This window comes from Hylobates moloch, unplaced genomic scaffold (assembly GCF_009828535.3).
Source record: "Hylobates moloch isolate HMO894 unplaced genomic scaffold, HMol_V3 SCAFFOLD_2, whole genome shotgun sequence".
NCBI lineage: Eukaryota > Metazoa > Chordata > Mammalia > Primates > Hylobatidae > Hylobates > Hylobates moloch.
The window spans coordinates 122,502,552-122,525,798 of NW_026652277.1; the positions used below are offsets into that span (position 1 = coordinate 122,502,552).

General features: G+C 37.9%; 1 protein-coding gene and 1 non-coding gene across 14 annotated transcripts in view; one reads left to right on the forward strand and one right to left on the reverse strand.

Annotated features, from left to right (window-relative positions):
* HACE1 (HECT domain and ankyrin repeat containing E3 ubiquitin protein ligase 1) overlaps positions 1-23,247 on the reverse strand; it is a 135,888-nt gene that overhangs the window by 15,545 nt on the left and 97,096 nt on the right. For 11 of the 13 annotated variants that reach the window (XR_009212443.1, XM_058435435.1, XM_032155868.2 and 8 more), the window contains 2 exons: positions 20,954-21,103; positions 20,228-20,424 (listed from right to left, as the gene is read on the reverse strand). Coding sequence is in view for 12 of the 13 variants with exons in the window: in XM_058435435.1 (XP_058291418.1) it covers positions 20,228-20,424; positions 20,954-21,103 (347 nt within the window). In the remaining variant the exon portion in view is untranslated. Of the gene's footprint in view, positions 1-19,188; positions 19,229-20,227; positions 20,425-20,953; positions 21,104-23,247 lie in introns of all 13 variants that reach the window. The other 2 variants (XM_058435440.1, XM_058435439.1) reach the window with 1 other exon arrangement.
* Positions 15,842-15,951, forward strand: LOC116477403 (U6 spliceosomal RNA). The gene has a single exon (XR_004250445.1). It is a non-coding gene; the product is annotated as a U6 spliceosomal RNA (small nuclear RNA).

The following is a 23,247-nucleotide window of genomic DNA, read 5'->3' on the forward strand; positions in this document are numbered from 1 at the left end:
TACACATAGATATATATGCGTGTGTATGTATATGTAAATAACTCAGATCAGGCAACTCTCTTGCTCAAAACCCTATAATGACTTCTCATGACATCTGGAGTAACATCCAAATTCCTTTCCTGGTCTCTAAGGCCCTAAATGATCTGGCCTCTGCCTTGCTCTCTGATCTCACTTCTTTCCATTCTCCCCCTAGTTCATTCATTCACTCAATTCTAGTTTCACTGGCTTTCTGGCTATTCCCAAAACACAAGCTTGTCTGGGCCCCAATGTGTTTATACTTCTAGATCATTCTCACTGAAATGTCTCATTAGAATGTAATCTCTCTGCAGACAGGGGCTTTGTTTCACCAGGATATATACCAACTCCTAAAAAGTGGCTGCCACTTTGAAAGTATTCAAAAAATATGTGAAGAATGAATGCATACCATCATCAAATTCACTTAACACATACTTAGAACTTGATAAAATGGTTCTTTGTAGCATAGCCAATTAAATTCTAAGTTAAGGTAAGCTATATATTCACCCATTTTATTTTAAAATACATGATAATCATAGAAAATATTGTTACTTAAAATTTAACTGGTAATAAGCAGAGGGCATGGTGGCACATGCCTGTACTCCTAGTCACTAGGGGAGGCTGAGGTGGAAGCATTGCTTGAGCCCAGGAGTTCGAGTCTGCAGTGAACTATGACCGTGCCACCACACTCCAACCCGGGCAACAGGGCAAGATCCTGTCTCTTAAAGAAAAAAATAATAATAATAACTGGTAATTTAAAAAATGTATTTTGGCTTAGAACAAAATGAATTATATACAGAGAGAGAGAGAGAAAGAGTATGTATGTGTATACATATATAAACTATTAGATGTTATCATTTACATATTTTTTAATTAGTTATAAGTGAAACTTTGTGAGTTGAAAGCAATATGCTATAGCAGGTACATAGCTCCCACCTACTAGGAATTAATACTCTAACAGGGAAGAAACTCTGTTTTAGCCCTCTTATTTTTTTTTTGGCACTAATCTGATGCTCTGTTCAAAAACAAACAAACAAAAACCAAACAAACAAAAAACAGGGGAAAAAAAGGCACTGAGCCAGCAAGTTCTATATGACTGCTAGTTATGAATTCTTCACAGCTCTCAGAGCTACAGAAGTGTCACAGTAGATTCCTCACAGCTCTCCCAAAACCCTGTGTGGCTCCTTTTATAATTTAACACAAGGAAAGCTACCATCTCTGCTATTCAATCTAGTCTCATCCCAAATCCCACTTCCCACCAACCAAAGGTGCAAGTTTTTCTCTACTATATAGGAATTAATCAGCTACAAGTCACATACAGGTAGTTATTATAGAGAGGGAGACAGAAATGTGTACCCAACAGTCAAACAGAAACATTCACTAAATTTCCGGAGTCCAACCCGGGAAGTAACATATATAAAATACTTTATAGTGATGACAGCAGTGATATCTGCATTAGCACGTGACTATATTTCAGTTTATGTCTACTCTCACTAAAATCGTTCACTGGATGTGCTAAAAGTTTTCCGCTCCATTCATATAATGAATTAATTATACATCTATATTTTTTAAGATGCCAAGAAAGACCCTATTCTTCCCTAAAGAGACTTTTTCCCAAGAGGTTTTGACTTTACAATCTTAAAGTGCAACTCAATAATCTCTGTGGAAGACCTTAACAAGTCATGAAGCATGAAAATAAAAGATTTATGATTTGCTCGTGTGAACGTTACCTATTTTAATTGCATTCCGTATCTATCAGAATAGTATATATTCTTTTTTACCAATTAATTCCTATTATTTCCTCCTACATTCTACTTTTTAATTAATTTTTTCAAATATAATACTCTATCACACTTTTCCTTCCATTTATTTTAATATTTATTATTTTCCACATGTATTTCAATAACCCAGTTCATAGTTATTGATACCAATTTTTGAAAATCAGCTCCTTCACATCCCAGTCTTCATGCTAATTAAGTAATTTAAATGTGGATGGCAGTTGAACTAAATTATTTTTCAATAAAGTAATGAAATCCTAGCTATCATAAACCCTTAATTTTTCAGTAATACAAGAGTTTTTCAAATACTTGAAAGATAACTGTGTTTAATGGAAAAATCTAAGTCAAACTGCTTCTAAAATGTTTCCCTGCCTCGCTGAACAGTACACCTTCAAACAGAATAAAACAAATTAGTATTATCTTGACAATACAAATTTTACTATGAACACCCACTACTGTTACCCAGCAACATTTCAAGCATTCATGTTGTGTAGAAATACACTGGCTAAGGGTTCTAAGGACAGAGCTTTGGTATCTCACTGGGACCGAGCTCCAGGGACGAGGGGTGACCGCCACGTCTGGGGTTCAGTCAACTCAGCTGCTCCGGCCTGCCGGCCTTGGAGAATACAGGTGGTCCAGACAAGGTAGGGTCCCCTTCAACACAGCACATGTGCTCTACCAAAAAGCAGCCAGACTGCTTCTTTGGGCAAGTCCCTGATCCTACTCCTTGTCACTTGTTGAGATCTCCCAACAGGGGTCTCCAGCCACCTCTTATAGGTGCATGCAGGCCAACAACAGGTAAGTAACTACCCCCTGGGACAGAGCTTCCAGAGGAAGGACCTGCCTGCCATCTTTGCTGCTTCATGGCCTTCTCTGCTGATACCTCCAGGTATGGGAGAAACCAAGGCAACTGGGGTCTGGAGAGGACCCCTGGCAAACAACAGCAGCCCTATATACAGTAAAGTGGCCAGACTACTAAAAGAAAAAACAAATGAACAGGAAACAACAACAATATAAACAAAAAGACCCCACAAAACCTCAGTCAAAGGTCAGCAACCTCAAAGAACAAAGGTAGATTAAGGCCAAAAAGATGAGAAAGAATCAACACAAAAATGCTGAAAACTCAAAAAGCCAGAGTGCCTCTTCTCCTCCGAATGACTGCAACACCTCTCCAGCAAAAGCACAGAACTGGTCTGAGGCCAAGATGGCTGAATTGACAGAAATAGGCTTCAGAAGGTGGGTAATAATAAACTTCACTGAGCTAAAGGAGCATGTTTTGACCCAATGCAAAGAAGCTAAGAATCACAATAAAACAATACAGGAGCTGATAGCCACAACAGTCAGTTTAGAGAGGAACGTAACAGACCTAATGGAGCTGAAAAACACAACATGAGAACTTCACAATGCAATCACAAGTATCAACAGCAGAACAGACCAAGCAGAGGAAAGAACCTCAGAGCTTGAAAACTATCTTTACAAAATAAGACAGGCAGACAATAATAGAGAAAAAGGAACAAAAAGGAATGAATAAAACCTCCAAGAAATATGGGATTATGTAAAGAGACCAAACCTACGACTGATTGGGGTACCTGAAAGAGACGAGGAGAATGGAACCAAGTTAGAAAACATACTTCAGGATATCATATAGAGAACTCCCCCAGATTATCAGGACAGGCCAACATTCAAATTCAGGAAATGCAGAGAACCCCAGTAATATACTCCACAAAAAGATAAACCCCAAGACATATAATCAGATGTGTCTTCACATCAGATTCCCCAAGGTCCAAATGAAAGAAAAGCTGTTAAGGGCAGCCAGAGATAAAGGCCAGGTCACCTACAAAGGCAAACCCATCAGACTAATAGCAAACCTCTCAGTGAAAACCCTGCAAGCCAGAAGAGACTGGTGGCCAATATTCAACATTCTTAAAGAAAAGAATTTCCAACTGAGAATTTCGTATCTGGCCAAACTAAGCTTTATAAGCAAAGGAGAAATAAGATCCTTTTCAGAAAAGCGAATGCTGAGGGAATTTGTTACTACCAGTCCTGCCTTACAAGAGCTCCTGAAGAAAGAACTAAATATGGAAAGAAAAAATTGTTACCAGCCACTACAAAAATACACTGAAGTACACTGACCAGTGACACTATGAAGCAACCACATAAACCAAGCCTGCAAAATAACCAGCTAGCATCATCATGACAGGATCAAATTCATACATAACAATACTAACGTTAAATGTAAATGGGTTAAATGCCCCAATTAAAAGACCAAGAATGGCAAGCCAGATGAAGAGCCAAGACCCATCAGTATGCTGTCCTCAAGAGACCCATCTCACATGCAAAGACACACACAGGCTCTAAATAAAGGGATGGAGGAAATTTTACCAAGCAAATGGAAAACAGAAAAAAGCAGGAGTTGCAACCGTAGATTCTGACAAAAGAGACTTTAAACCAACAAAGATTAAAAAAAGACAAGGGCATTACATAATGGTAAAAGGTCCAATTCAACAAGAAGAGCTATCATAAATATATATGCAACCAACACAGGAGCACCCAAATTCAAAAAACAAGTGCTTAGAGAACTGCAAAGAGACTTAGACTCCCACACAATAATAGTGAGAGACTTTAACACCCCACTAATAATATTAGATAGATCATCAAGACAGAAATTTAACAAAGATTTTCTGGACCTGAACTCAGCTCTGTATCAAGTGGACCTGATAGATATCTACAGAACTTCCCACCCAAATTCAACAGAATATACATTCTTCTCATCACCACATGACACTTATTCTGAAATTGATCACACAATCAGAAGTAAAACTTTCTTGGCAAATGCAAAAGAAATGAAATCATAACAAACAGTCTCTCAGACCACAGCACAATCAAATTAGAACTCAAGATTAAGAAACTCATCAAAACCACACAACTACATAGAAATTGAACAACCTGCTCCTGAATGACTCTTGGGTAAACAACGAAATTATGGGAGAAATCAAGAATTTATCTGAAACTAATGAGAACAAAGAGACAATGTACTAGAATCTCTGGGATGCAGCTAAAGCAGTGTTAAGAGGGAAATTTATAGCACTAAATGCCCACATCAAAAAGCTAGAAAGATCTCAAGTTAACAACCTGACATCTCAACTAAAATAACTAGAGAGCCAAGAGCAAACAAACTCCAATGCTGGCAGAAAACAAGAAATAACCAAGATCAGAGGAGAACTGAAGAAGACAGAGACACAAAACAACCCTTCAAAAAATTCAATGAATCCAGGAGCTGATTTTTTGAAAATATTAATAAAATAGATAGACCCCTAGCTAGACTAATGAAGAAAAGTGAGAAGAATGAAATAAACACAATCAGAAATGATAAGGTAGATATCACCACTGACCCCAAAGAAATATAAACAACCAGCCAGGCACAGTGGCTCATGCCTGTAATCCTAGCACTTTGAGAGGCTGAGGTGGGTGGATCACGAGGTCAGGAGTTCTAGACCAGCTGGGCCAGCATGGTGAAATGTCATCTTTACTAAAAACACAAAAAATTAGCCAGGCATGGTGGTGCGCGCCTGTAGTCTCAGCTACTTGGGAGGCTGAGGCAGGAGAATTTCTTGAACCCAGCAGGCGGAGGTTGCAGTGAGCTGAGATCGCACCACTGCACCCCAGCCGGAGTGACAGAGCCAGATTCCATCACAAAAAAAAAACAAACAAAAAAAAACATATATATATATATATATACACACACACACTTATTATTAAAGTCACAAACTAGTTATAAGAATTGATAGTCTGATAAAAATCCTATTACTTCAGTTTCCTTGAAACAAATTCAGTCATTGAAAATAGTGATCGAAGAGTCGCTTCCAAGACGGCCGAATAGGAACAGCTCTGGTCTACAGCTCCCAGTGAGATTGACACAGAAGACGGGTGATGTCTGCATTTCCAACTGAGGTGATTGGTTCAACTCATTGGGACTGGCTGGACAGTGGGTGCAGGGCAAGCCAAAGCAGGGCAGGGTGTCATCTCACCCGGGAAGCACAAGGGGCCAGGGGTTTTCCCTTTCCTAGCCAAGGGAGGCCGTGACTGACTGTCCCTGGAGGAATGGTACACTCCTGCCCAAATAATGCACTTTTCCCACAGTCTTCACAACCGGCAGACCAGGAGATTCCCTTCTGTGCCCGGTTCAGAGGGTCCCATGCCCATGAAGCCTTGTTTGCTGCCAGCACAGCAGTCTGAGATTGACCTGGGTCGCTGGACCTTGGTGGGGAGAGGGATGTCCACCATTGCTGAGGCTTAAGTAGGAGGTTCTATACTCACAGTGTAAACAAAGAGGCAGGGAAGCTTGAACTGGGCGGAGCTCAGCAAGGCCTACTGCCTCTCTAGATTCCACCTCTAGGGGCAGGACATACCTAAACAAAAGGCAGCAGACAACTTCTCCAGACTTAAACATCCCTGCCTGACAGCTCTGAAGAGAGCAGTGGTTCTCCCAGGATGGCGTTTGAGCTCTGAGAACGGACAGACTGCTTCCTCAAGTGGGTCCCTGACTCCCGTGTAGCCTGACTGGACACCTCATACAGGCGGGTGCCCCTCTGGGATGAAGCTTCCAGAAGAAGGTACGGGCAGCAATATTTGCTGTTCTGCAGCCTCCGCTGGTGATACCCAGGCAAACAGGGTCTGCAGTGGACCTCCAGCAAACTCCAACAGACCTGCAGCTAAGGGGCCTGTTTGTTAGAAGGAAAACTAACACACAGAAAGGAAGAGCATCAACATCAACAAAAAGGACATCCACACCAAAACCCCATCCACAGGTCACCAACATCAAAGACCAAAGGTACATAAAACCACCAAGATGGGAAGAAACCAGAGCAGAAAGGCTGAAAATTCCAAAAACCAGAACACCTCTTCACCTCCAAAGGAACACAACTCCTAGCCAGCAACGGAACAAAACTGGATGGAGAATGAGTTTGATGAATTGACAGAAGTAGGCTTCAGAAAGTCAGTAATAACAAACTTCTCCAACTTAAAGGAGCATGTTCTTACCCATCACAAGGAAGCTAAAAACCTTGAAAAAAGGTTAAACAAATGGCTAACTAGAATAACCAGTGTAGAGAAGAGCTTAAATGACCTGATGGAGCTGAAAACCACAGTACGAAAACTTCGTGAAGCATACATAAGCTTCAATAGCCAATTCGATCAAGTGGAAGAAAGGATGTCGGTGATTGAAGATCAAATTAATGAAATAAAGTGAAAAGACAAGATTAGAGAAAAAAAGAATGAAAAGAAACTAACAAAGCCTCCAAGAAATATGAGACTATGTGAAAAGACCAAATATACATTTGATTGGTGTGCCTGAAAGTGACAGGGAGAATGGAACCAAGTTAGAAAACACTCTTCAGGATATTATCCAGGAGAACTTCCCCAACCTAGCAAGGGAGGCCAACATTCAAATTCAGGAAATACACAGAACACCACAAAGATACTCCTCGAGAAGAGCAACCCCAAGACATATAGAATGTCAGATTCACCAAGATTGAAATGAAAGAAAAAATGTTAAGGGCAGCCAGAGAGAAAGGTCCAGTTACTAACAAAGGGAAGCCCATCAGACTATCAGATCTCTCTGCAGAAACCCTACAAACCAGAAGAGAACGAGGGCCAATATTCAGTATTCTTGAAGAAAAGATTTTTCAACCCAGAATTTCATATCCAGGCAAACTAAGCTTCTTAAGTGAAAGAGAAATAAAATCCTTTCCAGACAAGCAAATGCTGAGAGACTTTGTCACCACCAGGCCTGACTTGCAAAAGCTCCTGAAGGAAGCACTAAACATGGAAAGTAACAACCGGTACCAGCCACTGCAAAAACAAGCCAAACTGTAAAGACCATCGACGCTATGAAGAAACTGCATCAATTAACGGGCGAAATAACCAGCTAGCATCATAATGACAGGATCAAATTCACACATAACAATACAAATCTTAAATGTAAATGGGCTAAATGCCCCAATTAAAAGACACACACTGGCAAAGTGGATAAAGAGTCAAGACCCATCAGTGTGCTGTATTCAGGAGACCCATCTCACGTGCAAAGACACACATAGGCTCAAAATAAAGGGATGGAGGAAGATCTACCAAGCAAATAGAAAGCAAAAAAAAAGCAGGGGTTGCAATCCTGGTCTCTGATAAAACGGATGTTAGACCAAAGATGATCAAAACAGACAAGAAAGGACATTACATAATGGTAAAAGGACCAATGCAACAAGAAGAACTGAATGACCTAAATATATATGCACCCAATACAGGAGCACCCAGAATCATAAAGCAAGTCCTTAGAGATCTACAAAGAGACTTAGACTCCCACACAATAATAATGGGACAGCTGTCAATATTAGACAGATCAGTGAGACAGAAGGTTAACAAGGTTATCCAGGACTTGAACTCAGCTCTGGACAAAGCAGACCTAACAGACATCTGCAGAACTCTCCACCCCAAATCTACAGAATATACATTCTTCTCAGCACCACATCACACTTATTCTAAAACTGACCATATAATTGAAAATAAAATACTCCTCAGGAAATGTAAAAGAAAAGAAATCACAACAAACTATCTCTCAGAGCACAGTGCAATCAAATTAGAACTCAGAATTAAGAAACTCACTCAAAACCGCTCAACTAAATGGAAACTGAGCAACCTGCTCCTGAATGACTACAGGGTAAATAACGAAAGTAAGTCAGAAATAAAAATGTTATTTGAAACCAATGAGAACAAAGACACAACGTACCAGAATCTCTGGGACACATTTAAAGCAATGTGTAGAAGGAAATTTTTAGCACTAAACGCCCACAAGAGAAAGCAGGAGAGATCTAAAATCAACACCCTAACATCACAATTAAAAGAACTAGAGAAGCAAGAGCAAACAAATTCAAAAGCTAGCAGAATACAAGAAATAACTAAGATGAGAGCAGAACTGAAGGAGACACGAACACGAAAAACCCTTCAAACAAAGCAATAAATCCAGGAGCTGGTTTTTTGAAAAGATCAACAAAATACATACAACGCTAGCAAGACTAATAAAGAAGAAAAGAGAGAAGAATAAAATACACACAATAAAATTATAAAGGGGATATCACCACTAATCCTACAGAAATACAAACTACCATCAGAGAATACGATAAACATCTCTACGCAAATAAACTAGAAAATCCAGAAGAAATGGATAAATTCCTAGACACATAAACCATCCCAAGACTAAACCAGGAAGAAGTTGAATCTCTGAATATATCAATAACAGGTTCTGAAATTGAGGCAATAATTAATAGCTTACCAACTAAAAAAAGTCCAGGACCAGTGGATTCACAGCCAAATTCTACCAGAGGTACAAAGAGGAGCTGGTACCATTCCTTCTGAAACTATTCCAATCAATAGAAAAAGAGGGAATCCTCTCTAACTTATTTTATGAGGCCAACATCATCCTGATACCAAAGCCTGGCAGAGACACAACAAAAAAGAAAATTTTAGACCAATATCCCTGATGAAAATCAATGTAAAAATACTTAATAAAATACCGGCAAACCAAATCCAGCAGCACATAAAAAGCTTATCCACCACGATCACGTCGGCTTCATCCCTGGGATGCAAGGCTGGTTCAACACACACAATCAATGAACGTAATCCAGCATATAAACAGAACCAACGGCAAAAACCACATGATTATCTCAACAGATGCACAAAAGGCCTTCGACAAAATTCAACAGCCTTTCATGCTAAAAAATCTCAGTAAACTAGGAATTGATGGAATGCATCTCAAAATAATAAGAGCTATTTATGACAAACCCACAGCCAATATCACACTGAATAGGGAAAAAACAGGAAGCATTCCCTTTGAAAACTGGCACAAGACAAGGATGCCCTCTCTCACCACTTCTATTCAACATAGTATTGGAAATTCTGACGAGGGCAATCAGGCAAGAGAAAGCAATAAAGCGTATTCGAATAGGAAGAGAGGAAGTCAAATTGTCTCTGCTTGCAGATGACATGATTGCATATTTAGAAAACCCCATCATCTCAGCCCAAAATCTCCTTAAGCTGATAAGCAACTTCAGCAAAGTCTCAGGATACAAAATCAATGTGCAAAAATCACAAGCATTCCTGTACACCAATAATAGACAAACAGAGAGCCAAATCATGAGTGAACTTCCATTCACAATTGCTATTAAGAGAATAAAATACCTAGGAATCCAACTTACAAGGGATATGAACAACCCCTTCAAGGAGAATTACAAACCGCTGCTTTAAGGAAATAAGACAGGACACAAACAAATGGAAAAACATTCCATGCTTATGGATAGGAAGAAGCAATATCATAAAAATGGCCTTACTGCCTAAAGTAATTTATAGATTCAATGCTATCTCCATCAAGCTACCATTCACTTTCTTCACAGAATCAGAAAAAACTACTTTAAACTTCATATGGAACCAAAAAGGAGCCCGCATAGCCATGACAATCCTGAGCAAGAAGAACAAAGCTGGAGGCATCACGCTACTAGACTTCAAACTATACTACAAGGCTACAGTAACCAAAACACCATGGTACTGGTACCAAAATGATATATAGACCAATGGAACAGAACAGAGCCCTCAGAAGTAACACCACACATCTACCACCATCTGATCTTTGACAAACCTGACACACACAAGCAATGGGGAAAAGATTCCTTTTTAAATAAATGGTTTTGGGAAAACTGGCTAGCCACATGCAGAAAACTGAAACTGAACCCCTTCCTTAAACTTTATACAAAAATCAACTCAAGACGGATCAAAGACTTACACGTAAGACCTAGGACCATAAAAATCCTGCAAGAAAACCTGGGCAACACCATTCATGACATAGGCATGGGCAAAGACTTCATGTCTAAAACACCAAAAGCAATGGCAACAAAAGCCAAAATTGACAAATGGGATCTAATTAAAGAGCTTCTGCACAGCAAAAGAAACTATCATCAGAGTGAACAGGCAACCTACAGAATGGCAGAAAATTTTTGCAATCTATCCATCTGACAAACGGTTAATATCCAGAATCTACAAAGAACTTAAACAAATTTACAAGAAAAAAACAAACAACCCCATCAAAAAGGGCAAAGGATATGAACAGACACTTCTCAAAAGAAGACATTTATGCAGCCAACAGACACATGAAGAAATGCTCATCATCACTGGTCATTAGAGAAATGCAAATCAAAACCACAATGAGATACCATCTCATACCAGTTAGAACGGCGGTCATTAAAAAGTCAGGAAACGACAGATGATGGAGAGGTTGTGGAGAAACAGGAACACTTTTACACTGTTGGTGGGAGTGTAAATTAGTTCAACCATTGTGGAAGACAGTGTGGCAGTTCCTCAAGGATCTAGAACTAGAAATACCATTTGACCCAGTGATCCCATTACTGGGCATATACCCAAAGGATTATAAATCACACTACTATAAAGACACACGCACATGTATGTTTATTGCAGCACTGTTCACAATAGCAAAGACTTGGAACCGACCCAAATGTCCATCAATGATAGACTGGATTAAGGAAATGTGGCACATATACACCATGGAATACTATGCAGCCATAAAAAATGATGAGTTCACGTCCTTTGCAGGGACATGGATGAAGCAGGAAACCATCATTCTCAGCAAACTATCACAAAGACGGAAAACCAAACACCACATGTTCTCACTCATAAGTGGGAGTTGAACAATGAGAACACATGGACACAAGGAGGGGAACATCACACACCAGGGCCTGCTGGGGGTGGGGGGCTAGGGGAGGGATAACATTAGGAAAAATACCTAATGTAGGTGACGGTTTCATGGGTGCAGCAAACCACCATGGCACGTGTATACCTATGTAACAAACCCGCACATTCTGCACACGTAACCCAGAACTTAAAGCATAATTTTTTAAAAAGGCCGGGCGCGGTAGCTCACGCCTGTAATCCTAGCACTTTGGGAGGCCAAGGCGGGCAGATCACGAGGTCAGGAGATCGAGACCATCCTGGCTAACACGGTGAAACCCCATCTCTACTAAAAGTACAAAAAATTAGCCTGGCATGGTGGTGGACACCTGTAGTCCCAGCTACTCAGGAGGCTGAGGCAGGAAAATGGCGTGAACCTGGGAGGTGGAGCTTGCAGTGAGCCGAGATTACACCACTGAACTCCAGCCTGGGCAACAGAGTAAGACTCCGTCTCAAAAAAAAAAAAAAAAAAAAAAAGAATAAGTCAAGTAAGAAATAAACAAATTTCCCAGCAAATAAAAAGAAAATACTGATCATTCAGGTTACCATTTTATAGGTTTGGTAATTTTTACAGTGAATTTCTAGAATATACTATCTAAAATGCAAGGAGAAGTGTGTTTTCATTGTTGACAGGAAGATACCAAAAAAATCATTCAAACCCACCTAATAACACACACGTATACTCAACATGAAAAACCGTAGACTTACACTACCTGTTTTAAAAGTTTTCAGAGTAGTAAAAAAACAAATCTCATAGTACAGATTGAGTATCCCTTATCCGAAATGCTTGAGACCAGAAGCGTTTCAGATTTCAAAGTGTTTTGGATTTTGGAATATCTGTATATACAAAATGAGTTATCTTGGGAATGACACCCGAGTCTAAACATGAATTTGTTTCACTGAACCATCAGAAAGTAAAGGGATCACTATCTCAGCCACTCATGTAGACACAATCTGTGGTTGTTTGACATGACCATTATTCCTGACCGAATTTACATGCTACCAATAAGCAACCATTTTCTTACACTTGCACCTAACTACTTAATGGTTAAAAAAAAAAAAGGCATACCATTAATACAGTGAAAAAAACTGCATGTTCAGGGTAGCTAAAGCAGCACAGAGGCATCACCAGAATATCTGTGCCAGCTGTTAAACAGAAGCAACAAGCAACAGCAGGCTTTCCGTTTCCACCTGGAATGCTTTGTTGATTAAAAGGTACTGTAGGCCAGGCTCAGTGGCTCATGCCTGTAATCCCAGCACTTTGGGGGGCTGAAGTGGGCAGATCACTTGAGGTCAGGATATTGAGACCAGCCTGGCCAACATGGTGAAACCTCATTCTTACTAAAAATACAAAAATTAGCCAGGTGTGGTGGTGGGCACCTGTAATCCTAGCTACTTGAGATGCTAAGGCAGAACTGCTTGAACCTGAGAGGCAAAGGTTGTAGTGAGCCGAGATCCCACCACTGCATTCCAGCCTGGGTGACAGAGCAAGACTTTATCTCAAAAAAAAAAAAAAAAAAGTACTACACACTTTTTTTGTGAGACAGAGTCTCACTCTGTTGCTCAGGCTGGAGTGCAGTGGCGCTGTGATCTCGGTTCACTGCAACCTCCACTTCCCAGGTTCAAGCAATTCTCCTGCCTCAGCCTCCCAAGTAGCTGGGATTACAGGCACGCACTACCATGCCCAGCTAGTTTTTGTATTTTTAGTAGAGACGGGGTTTCACCGTATTGGCCAGACTGGCCTGAAACTCCTGACCTCAGGTGGTCCACTCACCTCGGCCTCCCAAAGTGCTGGGATTACAGGTGTGAGCCACTGTGCCCGGCCTGTACATTATTTTATGTTTTAAGGTGAGAAGAAGCAGTTGAGAGGACAGCAAGTGGGTCTTCTAGGAATGAGGAGTCATTCCGCTAGATGGATTTTTAAATGCTTCCTCCAGGGTTAACTGCCTCATTAACAATGGTGTTTGCCTTAGAAATCTCTCTTTGATTTTATAAACTAACATGATTTCTTGTTCTGTTGTGAATGCCATATTTTCATCATGTCATCTATAGGCACTTCTTCTTCAGTTTTAAGGTTATCTTCATCATCACTGTTATCACCATCACCTTCATTCAGAACCATTCTGGTTACTTCATCATCAATGAATGAGCAATTGGAGCCTTCTAACCAGTGTTTCAGACTTTTTGAATATCCACTTCTTTCAGTTCACCAACAAACTCTGAAGGTATATTTTTTTGCATATGTAAGGCAGTCAAACATCATTTCTTTCACTTGACATACAGAATCCTTCAAAGTCACACCTTTGCTCATCACCATCACTGAACATAGTTGCAGGCCAGAAGCTGTGCCAGGCATGCACAATTGTGTCTTTACTCACTGTGTTCCAAGCACTGGCAACAGCATATACAACATCCTTCATATTAAACTCCCTTTGAAAACTTTCCACAATTACAATTCTGTTCACTAATGCTAGCAGTCTATGCAAAAAAGTGTTATATTTATTCTTCATTGATCTAATGTGACTGATTAATTCAGTCACATGGCTGAATTAATGAAGTCACATTTGAGGGAAAATACATGGCAAACACATTATTTTTGATGAGAATTTCAGCTGGATGATGAGCAGAGCAGTTGTTAGGGAATAACAAAGCCTTGCAGTCACCATGCAGTAAACACAAGCCACTGGTATAAAATATTTTCCCTGGTGATCCATGCCTTTTTGCTAGCATAATAATGGACTGGTAAGAAATTTACTCCTTGAAGAGATTGAGAACACAAGCTTTTGCCTATCACAGCAAATTTACACTTACACTCGCCTGTTGCACTGGTACATCCCTGCACATTTATAGCCTACCATAGGGGCTGTCTCATCAGCTGTAGTCAGTGTCTTTCTGAAGCAACAACAACAAAATAGTGATGTTTTAACAGCAATATAGACTTGTTCTAGCATCAGATTTTCATCAGCAATGACCTTGGCAAATTCCTCACTGAATTTCACCCCTGTTTTGTGATCAGCAGATGCTCTATTGCCACAAATCTTTAAAAAATGAATATCATGACTTTTCTTAAATTTCTGCAACCAGCCTGTTGAAAAGTCACAGTTCCCTTCAATTTTCACTTCATTATGATAGATCTTTGCTTGTTTATAATCAGCATACCATTAAGTGGCATGTGTTCACTGTTACGCTGACAAATCCACTCTTTAAATGCACAATTGAGATCTTCAGTTTTAGCTTTATACAGTGTTATTCTATTTTTCATTAACTTCTTTTCATCAATTTTGGCACAGAACGTCAACAGTTTATTCTTTTGTTTCTTCAAGTCATATAGTGTGGTCATTCCAACACCATACTCTTCTGTGGGACATTTCACATTTATATTGCTGTCCAGTTTCTCCAACAGCTTGACCTTCTGTGCTATGGATAAAGACAAATGCTCCCTCTTTTCCCTGTCACTGTTACCCACAGGGGTATCTGCAGGCCTTTCTGACATTCCCAACAGTATCTCTGCACCACAGAGCAGAAAATAAGCAAAAGAAAAGAAGAGAAAAGACATTGAGTAATGCACAAATGCACATAGGCCTTGGCCCCACGTGGGGCACAGTGGGGAACCTGCTCTTGGCATATCCGTCCTGCACATGTGTCATTTTATTACCCTTGTGGGCATGCTTGCATGAGGGAATCTTGGTGTGTTGAAGAAAAAATATATATGCAGCAGAAGGTGGCTGGGAGGGTCTTTTCTCCTTTGGGGATGCTGAAACAACTGTATGTTGTATGCTTGTGTTCTAAGTGCCCCCTGTTCATATGAGATCAGGTATGGGATTTACCACTTATGGCTTCATGTCAGTACTCAAAAAGTTTCAGACTCTGGGGTACTCTGAATTATGGATGCTCAACCTGTATACTTTTCTAAAGATGCATATAAAGAATCCACTTTAAGTCAATAATCTATGGGCAAAAGTCTGTATTTTGTGCTTGTATGTGCATTAAATGTGTATGTTAAATAAATCATGCAAAGCTAGCACTAAAAATTAATCATATAAGACTAGCAATAAAACCATATTAAAATGAAATCGGCAAAACATACTAAATTTGTATTTGCTACTTTGTTCATATTCACTGCCTTAGTAAATGAGAAGCCTAGCAGTTACACTGTCTTATAGACATCCATTTAAAATAAGAAAACATCAGTTACAAGTTTTGTGCCCTCGGGCAGTTATTTAACTTCTAAAGAAATGCAGTGTTGTAGTTACAAGCAGGCTCAAGTGCTTGTCTCAGCAGCACATATGCTAATATTGGAACCATACAGAGAAGACTAGCATGGCCCCTGCACAAGCAGGCTTGAAATTTACAGACTGCATGGAGAAAGCTACTTAGCTCCTATATGCTTCTGTTTCCTCACCTGTAGAAAGGGGTATCTCCACCTCACAGAGTTAAGTATAATACCCATAAGGCACATCAAACAGTGCCTAACACATTATAAAAACCTAATAAATGTCAAATGTTTTAATATTAAGGCTGTTTCCACACTAAATAAAAGAGAAATAGCTATCTCAAGAGGCTGTTACAGGAAATGAGAAACACAAAGAACATGGTTCAGATACATGAAACACACAAAGTACTCAATAAGTAGTAATTATTATCGCTAAAAAACAGAACTAACAATAATGAGGCTGATGAAGAGTATGATGGCAACACTATCAGATATTAGGTGGCCCAATCCACAACAGTGGCAGTTATCCTTGAGTCCTTCCTCTTTCTCATCTTCCCGATTACCAAGTTTTATAAATTCTATTATCCTCAAAAGCTTAAAAGCTATCCCATTTTCTCCATCTTCACTGCCACTTGCCTTACATAATTCCTCACGCATGCTTCCCCAAACCAAAATGCCACAGCCTCCTCTCAGTTGTCCTGACTCTAGTACCGCCCCATTTCAACCCATTCTTCACACTCCAAGCTGAGTTTGGTTGTTTCTTTTTATTTTCTTAACTGAAATTTGATCATGTCACTTCCCTCTTTAACATCTGCAATCATCTCCACAGACTTCAGAATAATTTTCAAAGTACTACTTGTGGACGCAAAGTCTTTCAGAATTTGGCCACTTTCTCCCTTCCCCATATCATCTTTTTCTACTTGCTTACTTTTCAATCTAAGCTAAGCTCCACAACTCTGATCTACTTGTGGTTTCCCAAACACAGCATGTTCTGTCACCTCTGTGCCTTCCTGTAAGCCAGAACATTTCCTTCTTCTCATCCTTACTCCTACTTGACCACTTAATGCTTCACCTCTATAATTCAACTTCCATACCACCTCATCCATTCCCTGATACCTGCCCCATCTTATTCCTATCTTCTTTTTTTTCTCCGAGCCTGGATGAGCTTTATGACTAATATTATAAAAGTGATGCTAACATTTAAACCCCTACAGCTTCAATTCTAAACGCTAGAACTGAAAATATGAGCAAAAGAGGCCATATCTAACTAATTTAAGAGCATTATATTTCAAATGTGGAACTAATATATATACATCTGCCTATATTACTTGTATTTATTTAACATATTGCTTTTTAAATTAAAGGTATTTTCATCTATTTGGTTTTACTTTATAATCACCAAAGCCTTTTAATAAAACTTGGGAATAAGTGACTCCCCAACGTGGAGATCAGTTTACACAGGCCCTCTAACAAGTTTAGCAAGTCATTTAAGTTTCAATAGTTCAAGATTATAAAGTTGAACTCTAAATATGACAAAAAAACTTTCTACCTATAAAGTAAAAAGCTGACTCTAAAGTAACAGAAAAGTTCGTAACAGAATGTATAAGCAAAAAAAAAAGAACAAACCAAAAATCAACAGTATTTCTAAGAAACAGGGTTTGAAAATTTTAAAGTAACATTTTGTAAACTGAATATCTTAACAATTTTAAGCAAGGTAAAATGTGATGTGTTTCTAAAGATTTTTAAGAGTTTTATATGACTCAGGTTGCTTATTAAATAAGCATTATATGTTGAAACCTCAACAATTTGATACACAATTACTATACTGGTAACATTAGAAAAAAGAGGCTCAATTTATTGTGAGAAATGTTTATATCAAAAAAAATGAAAGCTGAAAATGTATAACACTAATAATCAAGACCCTGCTATTAACACTCCTAATTACTTAAAAAAGTTAGCCTCTAATCAACCAAGCAATTAAACAAAATGTAAATATATAAAGCATTAAACTGAGAAACAAAAGTTTCAAGCTCTTTAATATTAAAATAGTATTCCCACCTCTGGTGAAATGAACAATGAAGGGTATATCCTCAATGTGAGCATATTCTTACTTATTCTTATTTATTCAATATTTTCCTTCTAGACTTCATTAAAATACACAAATACAAAAAATTAATAATATTTTAAAAATCTAAACAAAAATCATGTCATAGTAAGGGGGGATGCTGCTAGGAGGTACAAGCATAAATATAGATATACCTCATACAAATTTTTTTTTCTTTTTTAAGTGATAGGATCTTGCTCTGTCACTCAGGCTGGGGGGCAGTAGTGTCATCTTGGCTCACTGCAGCCTCGACCTCCAGGGCTCAAGTGATCCTCCCACCTCAGCCTCCAGAATAGCTAGGACTGTAGCCACACAAAACTAGGCCTGGCTAATTTTTTTATTTTTTGTAGAGACGAGGTCTCACTATGTTGCCCAGGCTTGTCTCGAACTCCTGGCCTCAAGCAATCCCCCTTCCTTAGTCTCCCAAAGCACTGGAATACAATTGTTACGGGATCTTTCCACTTTGTCCTATAAAATATATCTGAAAGGAGTGACAAACCTCACCAGATATAATAGTATTCACAGATAAGAATCATGTTTATGGTTCTCTTATCAAAGGCAATCATTGCTTAATAAAGATTCTATGACTTCATTACCCTTAATTGAGGGTAGGTCTCCAGTGTAAAATAAAATAATAAACATGCTACAAGGTGAACAGTCTAAAAAAAGATTCTAAATATATTTTCACTCACTGGCAAATCATACAGATTTAAAAATTAAGTGTTTTACTATTGTAATCTTCTAGAGCTTAACATGACTTACATTAAAAATCAAGTAAGTTCTTCCTTGACACAATTAATTTTGCATATAGTATGAAGAACATTAGACTTGAAATTAGGAGGCTTGGGTTTGGGCCCCAGTTTTGCCATTAACTCTTTAGGCTTAGTGTCATTTCGTGTAAAATGAGAGGGTAGAATTTAAAATTTCTAAGTATGAATGTGTAAGAACTCAGCTCCTGACTTTATTCCCAAGAATTCAATCTCTTTTTATTGTACACTATAGTATCTTAAGTTTCAAAAGGTAAAATTATGTCGCTTGCTAGTAAGTTTCCAATTCCCTTTATATATCTGAAACTAAGAACCTATTTTTATAGAAAACTACCCAATATAACTAACTTTTGTGCTGTGTTTTTCATTTTACAAAATGCTAATAACAATTCTGTACGGGAGGCATTATTATTCCAATTCTACAGAAAACTGAGTTCGAAGAATTGTTAAACATAACCCTTTTTAAAATAATCCACATTTTACTAAATCTATAGTTTAAACAATGGCTCAGTGAACATTGTCTCTTACAGTTGATTGATTCTGAAGATGCCTTGGAATTATAATTCAGCTAAAAGAAAAAGGGGGCGGGGAGTTTAGTATTGTTTAACCAGAAGCTGCTACTTGTAAGCAACAGAACTAGAATTTATATGATATTTTCTAACTCCAAATACCTCATATAACATATTAAAACATCAAACTATATTAAATCTTAAAGTCATATTATGACTTTGAACAGTGAAATTTAAAACATATGCAAAGATTTTTAAATAATACGTATAGAGGAGATGTAATAATAAATAAAAATAAGGCTGAGCGTGGTGGCTCATACCTGTAATCCCAGCACTTTGGGAGGCCGAGGCAGACAGATCACATGAGATCAGGAGTTTGAGACCAGCCTGGCCAACATGGTGAAACCCCATCTCTACTAAAAATACAAAAATTATCTGGGTGTGGTGGCGCACCCCTGTAATCCCAGCTACTGAGGAGGCCAAGGCAGCAGAATCGCTTGAACCCAAGAGGCAGAGGTTGCAGTGAGCCGAGATCATACCACTGCACTCCAGCCTGGGCGACAGAGTGAGACTTCGTCTCAATAAATAAATAAATAAATAATCAAGTTATAAAGTCAAAAAAATATCAAAAGGTTGAACAAACTTACGGGATCCCAAAAGTATGTGGAAAGCTTAAACACTGGCATTTCTTTTCTCTATTAGAATTCTTTAATATTACACTTTAAAAACATGAAAGAGCAATTTTTGCAAATATTATCTTCATTTAAGCTTATATTTCTAATCAAATTTCTCAAAATGCATATGCCCAATTTATACTATCGGCTGAAGTGCTCTAGACTTTTTTAGGAACCACCTCAGCACAGCTAGCACAATTATCAAAATAATCCTTTCTAATTCGAAATTTAACATTTGATGGTTTTATTAACTTAAATGTTTTATCTGTTATGATACTGTAATAGTAAAAGTTTTTCTACAAGTGCCAGAAGAATTTAGAGTAACTAGCAAACTATCAGGGCCAAGTTACAAACAATGGTTAAGATAAAAATTGAAATACTCACTTTATTATTTTGTGTCACAAGAATACTCCCACCCCCAGGTTTCAAAGGCACCTCTTCCATTGCTCCAAACACATCAGTCTCAACAGAAAAAGTTAGTTCTAGACCCAGATCACTTATATCATTATCTAAAATCCATTGCAAATTTTTCGCATATTCTGGATCAATGGATGCCACATCTTGGTAATTTACAGGAATACCTAAAAAATGCAAACATACAGCAGTTATAGTCTGTTTCTGCCTTCCCTTATCTATTTAATGGTAAAATACTGCCCTCTAGAGATATTCTGAAAAACTGCAAAATATAATACAATCCTACTCACAGAGTATTTTAAATGGATTAATGAATTTGAAGTCTGTTAAATTAAGCCTGTGTTTCTTTCACATTGTTACAATGTAATCTTTCTTTGAAATAGCTATTCAGGAAGTTATTATAAACTTCAAAAATGCCAATTATCTTAAGTATACTCATACTGAAATGTATTCTTAGCATAAAAATACACACTAAAATTGAAAAAAAAAAAAAGCTAACTTAGCTAGAAGTGTTTGGAAAAAAAAAAGGTAGGTCATTTTTTTCTCCTTCAAACCCCGAATGGCTTACATATACAGATGGTCTCCAATCAAAATAAAAATTATCTCATCCAAAATACTACTGCTTATCTAGTTTTCCTCAAACTGAAAGAAAAACAATATAAATAAATGTCTACAGAAATAATAATAGAGCCATACCAAGAATGTGCTTGTAGAAGGATCGTGTGAAGTAAATATTGACCAGCTGCCTGTGGTTCAACGCTAATCCCAAGATCTGCCCAGCAAACCGAAAATAGTTCAAGTGATCAGGATTTACGTAAGAGTTGCTATTAGGCTGAAAAGTTGTTCCTATTGAAATAAATACAAAATAACATATTATTAAGAATCTATATGCAGAAGAAAGATTACTTTGATGCAGATAAACCAATTCACATACAACTTCAGCAAAGCTAAGGTTACATTATGTATAAACTTCCAGAGAAATGTTCTTTGTGGAAAATATAACAGGTGGTAAGTAGAATTGGAAGTATAGATGATAATCATTTATTCATACATATTTATCACAATAATCTATGGCAGAGAGAAAATTTTAGAGTACTTTTGACTGAAATTAGTTGGAAGATCATCAGAGACACTCTGGAAATAATACAGCAGAGGATCATACACACACACACACACACACACACACACACACACACACACACACAGTTTCCTAGGCAGTATGGCAATAGGCTGTTCGCTAGGACAGACATTATCCCATTCATCTGTATGTGCCAGTGCAGTAAGTATTTGCTAGTTTTTGCTTCTTCGGGAGTAGAACACTATGAGAATAACTAAAAATTGTAAATGTACAACTGATCTTAAGTGACAGGCCTAGTCAGTGAACTTGATGCCTGTTAACAATGATTAGAAAATCACTTCAGTCCACAAGGTAACCAAGTCTTTCTAATGGCAAACAAGTTTAAACAATTACCTCTGAGATGAAAGTAAAAATGGCAAGGGCAATAGTTACCAATTACTATGAAAATCCAGTGCAATGGAATATGAATCCACTTTTATAAAATATCTAGAATAGGCAAATTTATAGATAGGTAAAGTAGATTAGTAGTTACCTACGGCTGAGGAAAGGGGATATGGGAGATATTGCTTAATGGGTACAGAATTTCTGCTTAGGGTGATGAAAAAGCTCCGAAAACAGATAGTGGCCGATGGTTGCACAACACTGTGAATGTACTTAAATGCCACTGAATTGTACACTTTCAATAATATAAATGGGAAATTTATATGTGTATTTCACCACCGTTAAAAAAAAGTCTCAAAAAAAAAAATACTACTAGTTAAAAGTTAAAACCTAATGCCAAAACCTCAACTTTAAATAACTTTTTTTTCCTATTTTTCCTATTTTTCTGTGATGGCCACTAATTCATATTACAAATTCACTCATCCATTCAACAAAGATATAATGAGCTCATGCTATATACTACTATTGTAAATGCCTGGGCTAAAAGAAATAACTGATAAACCTAATGAAATAGCATCAAAGAAAAATAAAAGGTAGAAATGTATTGGAAGTGAAATGTTCAGTCATTTTGACAATAATTCACTCTGTGTATCACTGGTCTTTGATTTCTCGGTGCTGACACCAGGTTAACCTGCTGACTAGTTTATTTAGATATAAGGTACAAATTTGCAAGCCTATGGGAATAACCTAAATCAGTCATGTGAGTCTCATCATTCACTGTTAAGGACCTTTGGAGAATAATTCCCTGTCATGAAGCAAGACCCGGTATTAAAAGCCAAAGCAAAGCTTTGTGAGATAAAGGCAGATTTCAAAGACAAATATAATCATAATACCAAAAATATAACATTCTGAGAATAATCACAAATATTTTTTACCTGTTAAAATAATGAATGATTAGGGCTATGGACCAACAAAGATTTCTGATGATTCTACTTTCCTCCCCTAGCTCTGTGTTTAATTCCTTCTCTAATTACTTTCTGAGAAATCTAGATGCTTAAAAAGAATAGATAAGGAGACCTTTTTAAAAAAAAAAAGGAAACATATAGGGAGAAAATCTTCAGAAAAGGAGTAACAGTATTTAACTTGAAAATTTTAAATAGAATTAAAAGTTTATGATAAATTTTAAGTTCAAAAAATATATATAGCTGTGACTCCCCCAACTATTTTCATGCTCTCAGAAAAATCCTAGTATACAATAATATCATTTTCATGTAATAATAATAGCATATAATATTTATACTTTCTATATGCCAGGCACCAACTAAGCATTTTCACATATCAGCTAACTGAATTCTTACCACATTACAAAACATAGGTTATCATCTTTTTTTTTTTTTTTTTTGAGACAGAGTCTCGCCCTGTCACCAGGCTGGAGTGCAGTGGCGCAACCTCAGCCCACTACAACCTCCGCCTCCTGCGTTCAAGCGATTCTCCTGCCTCAGCCTACCAAGTAGCTGGGACTACAAGCACA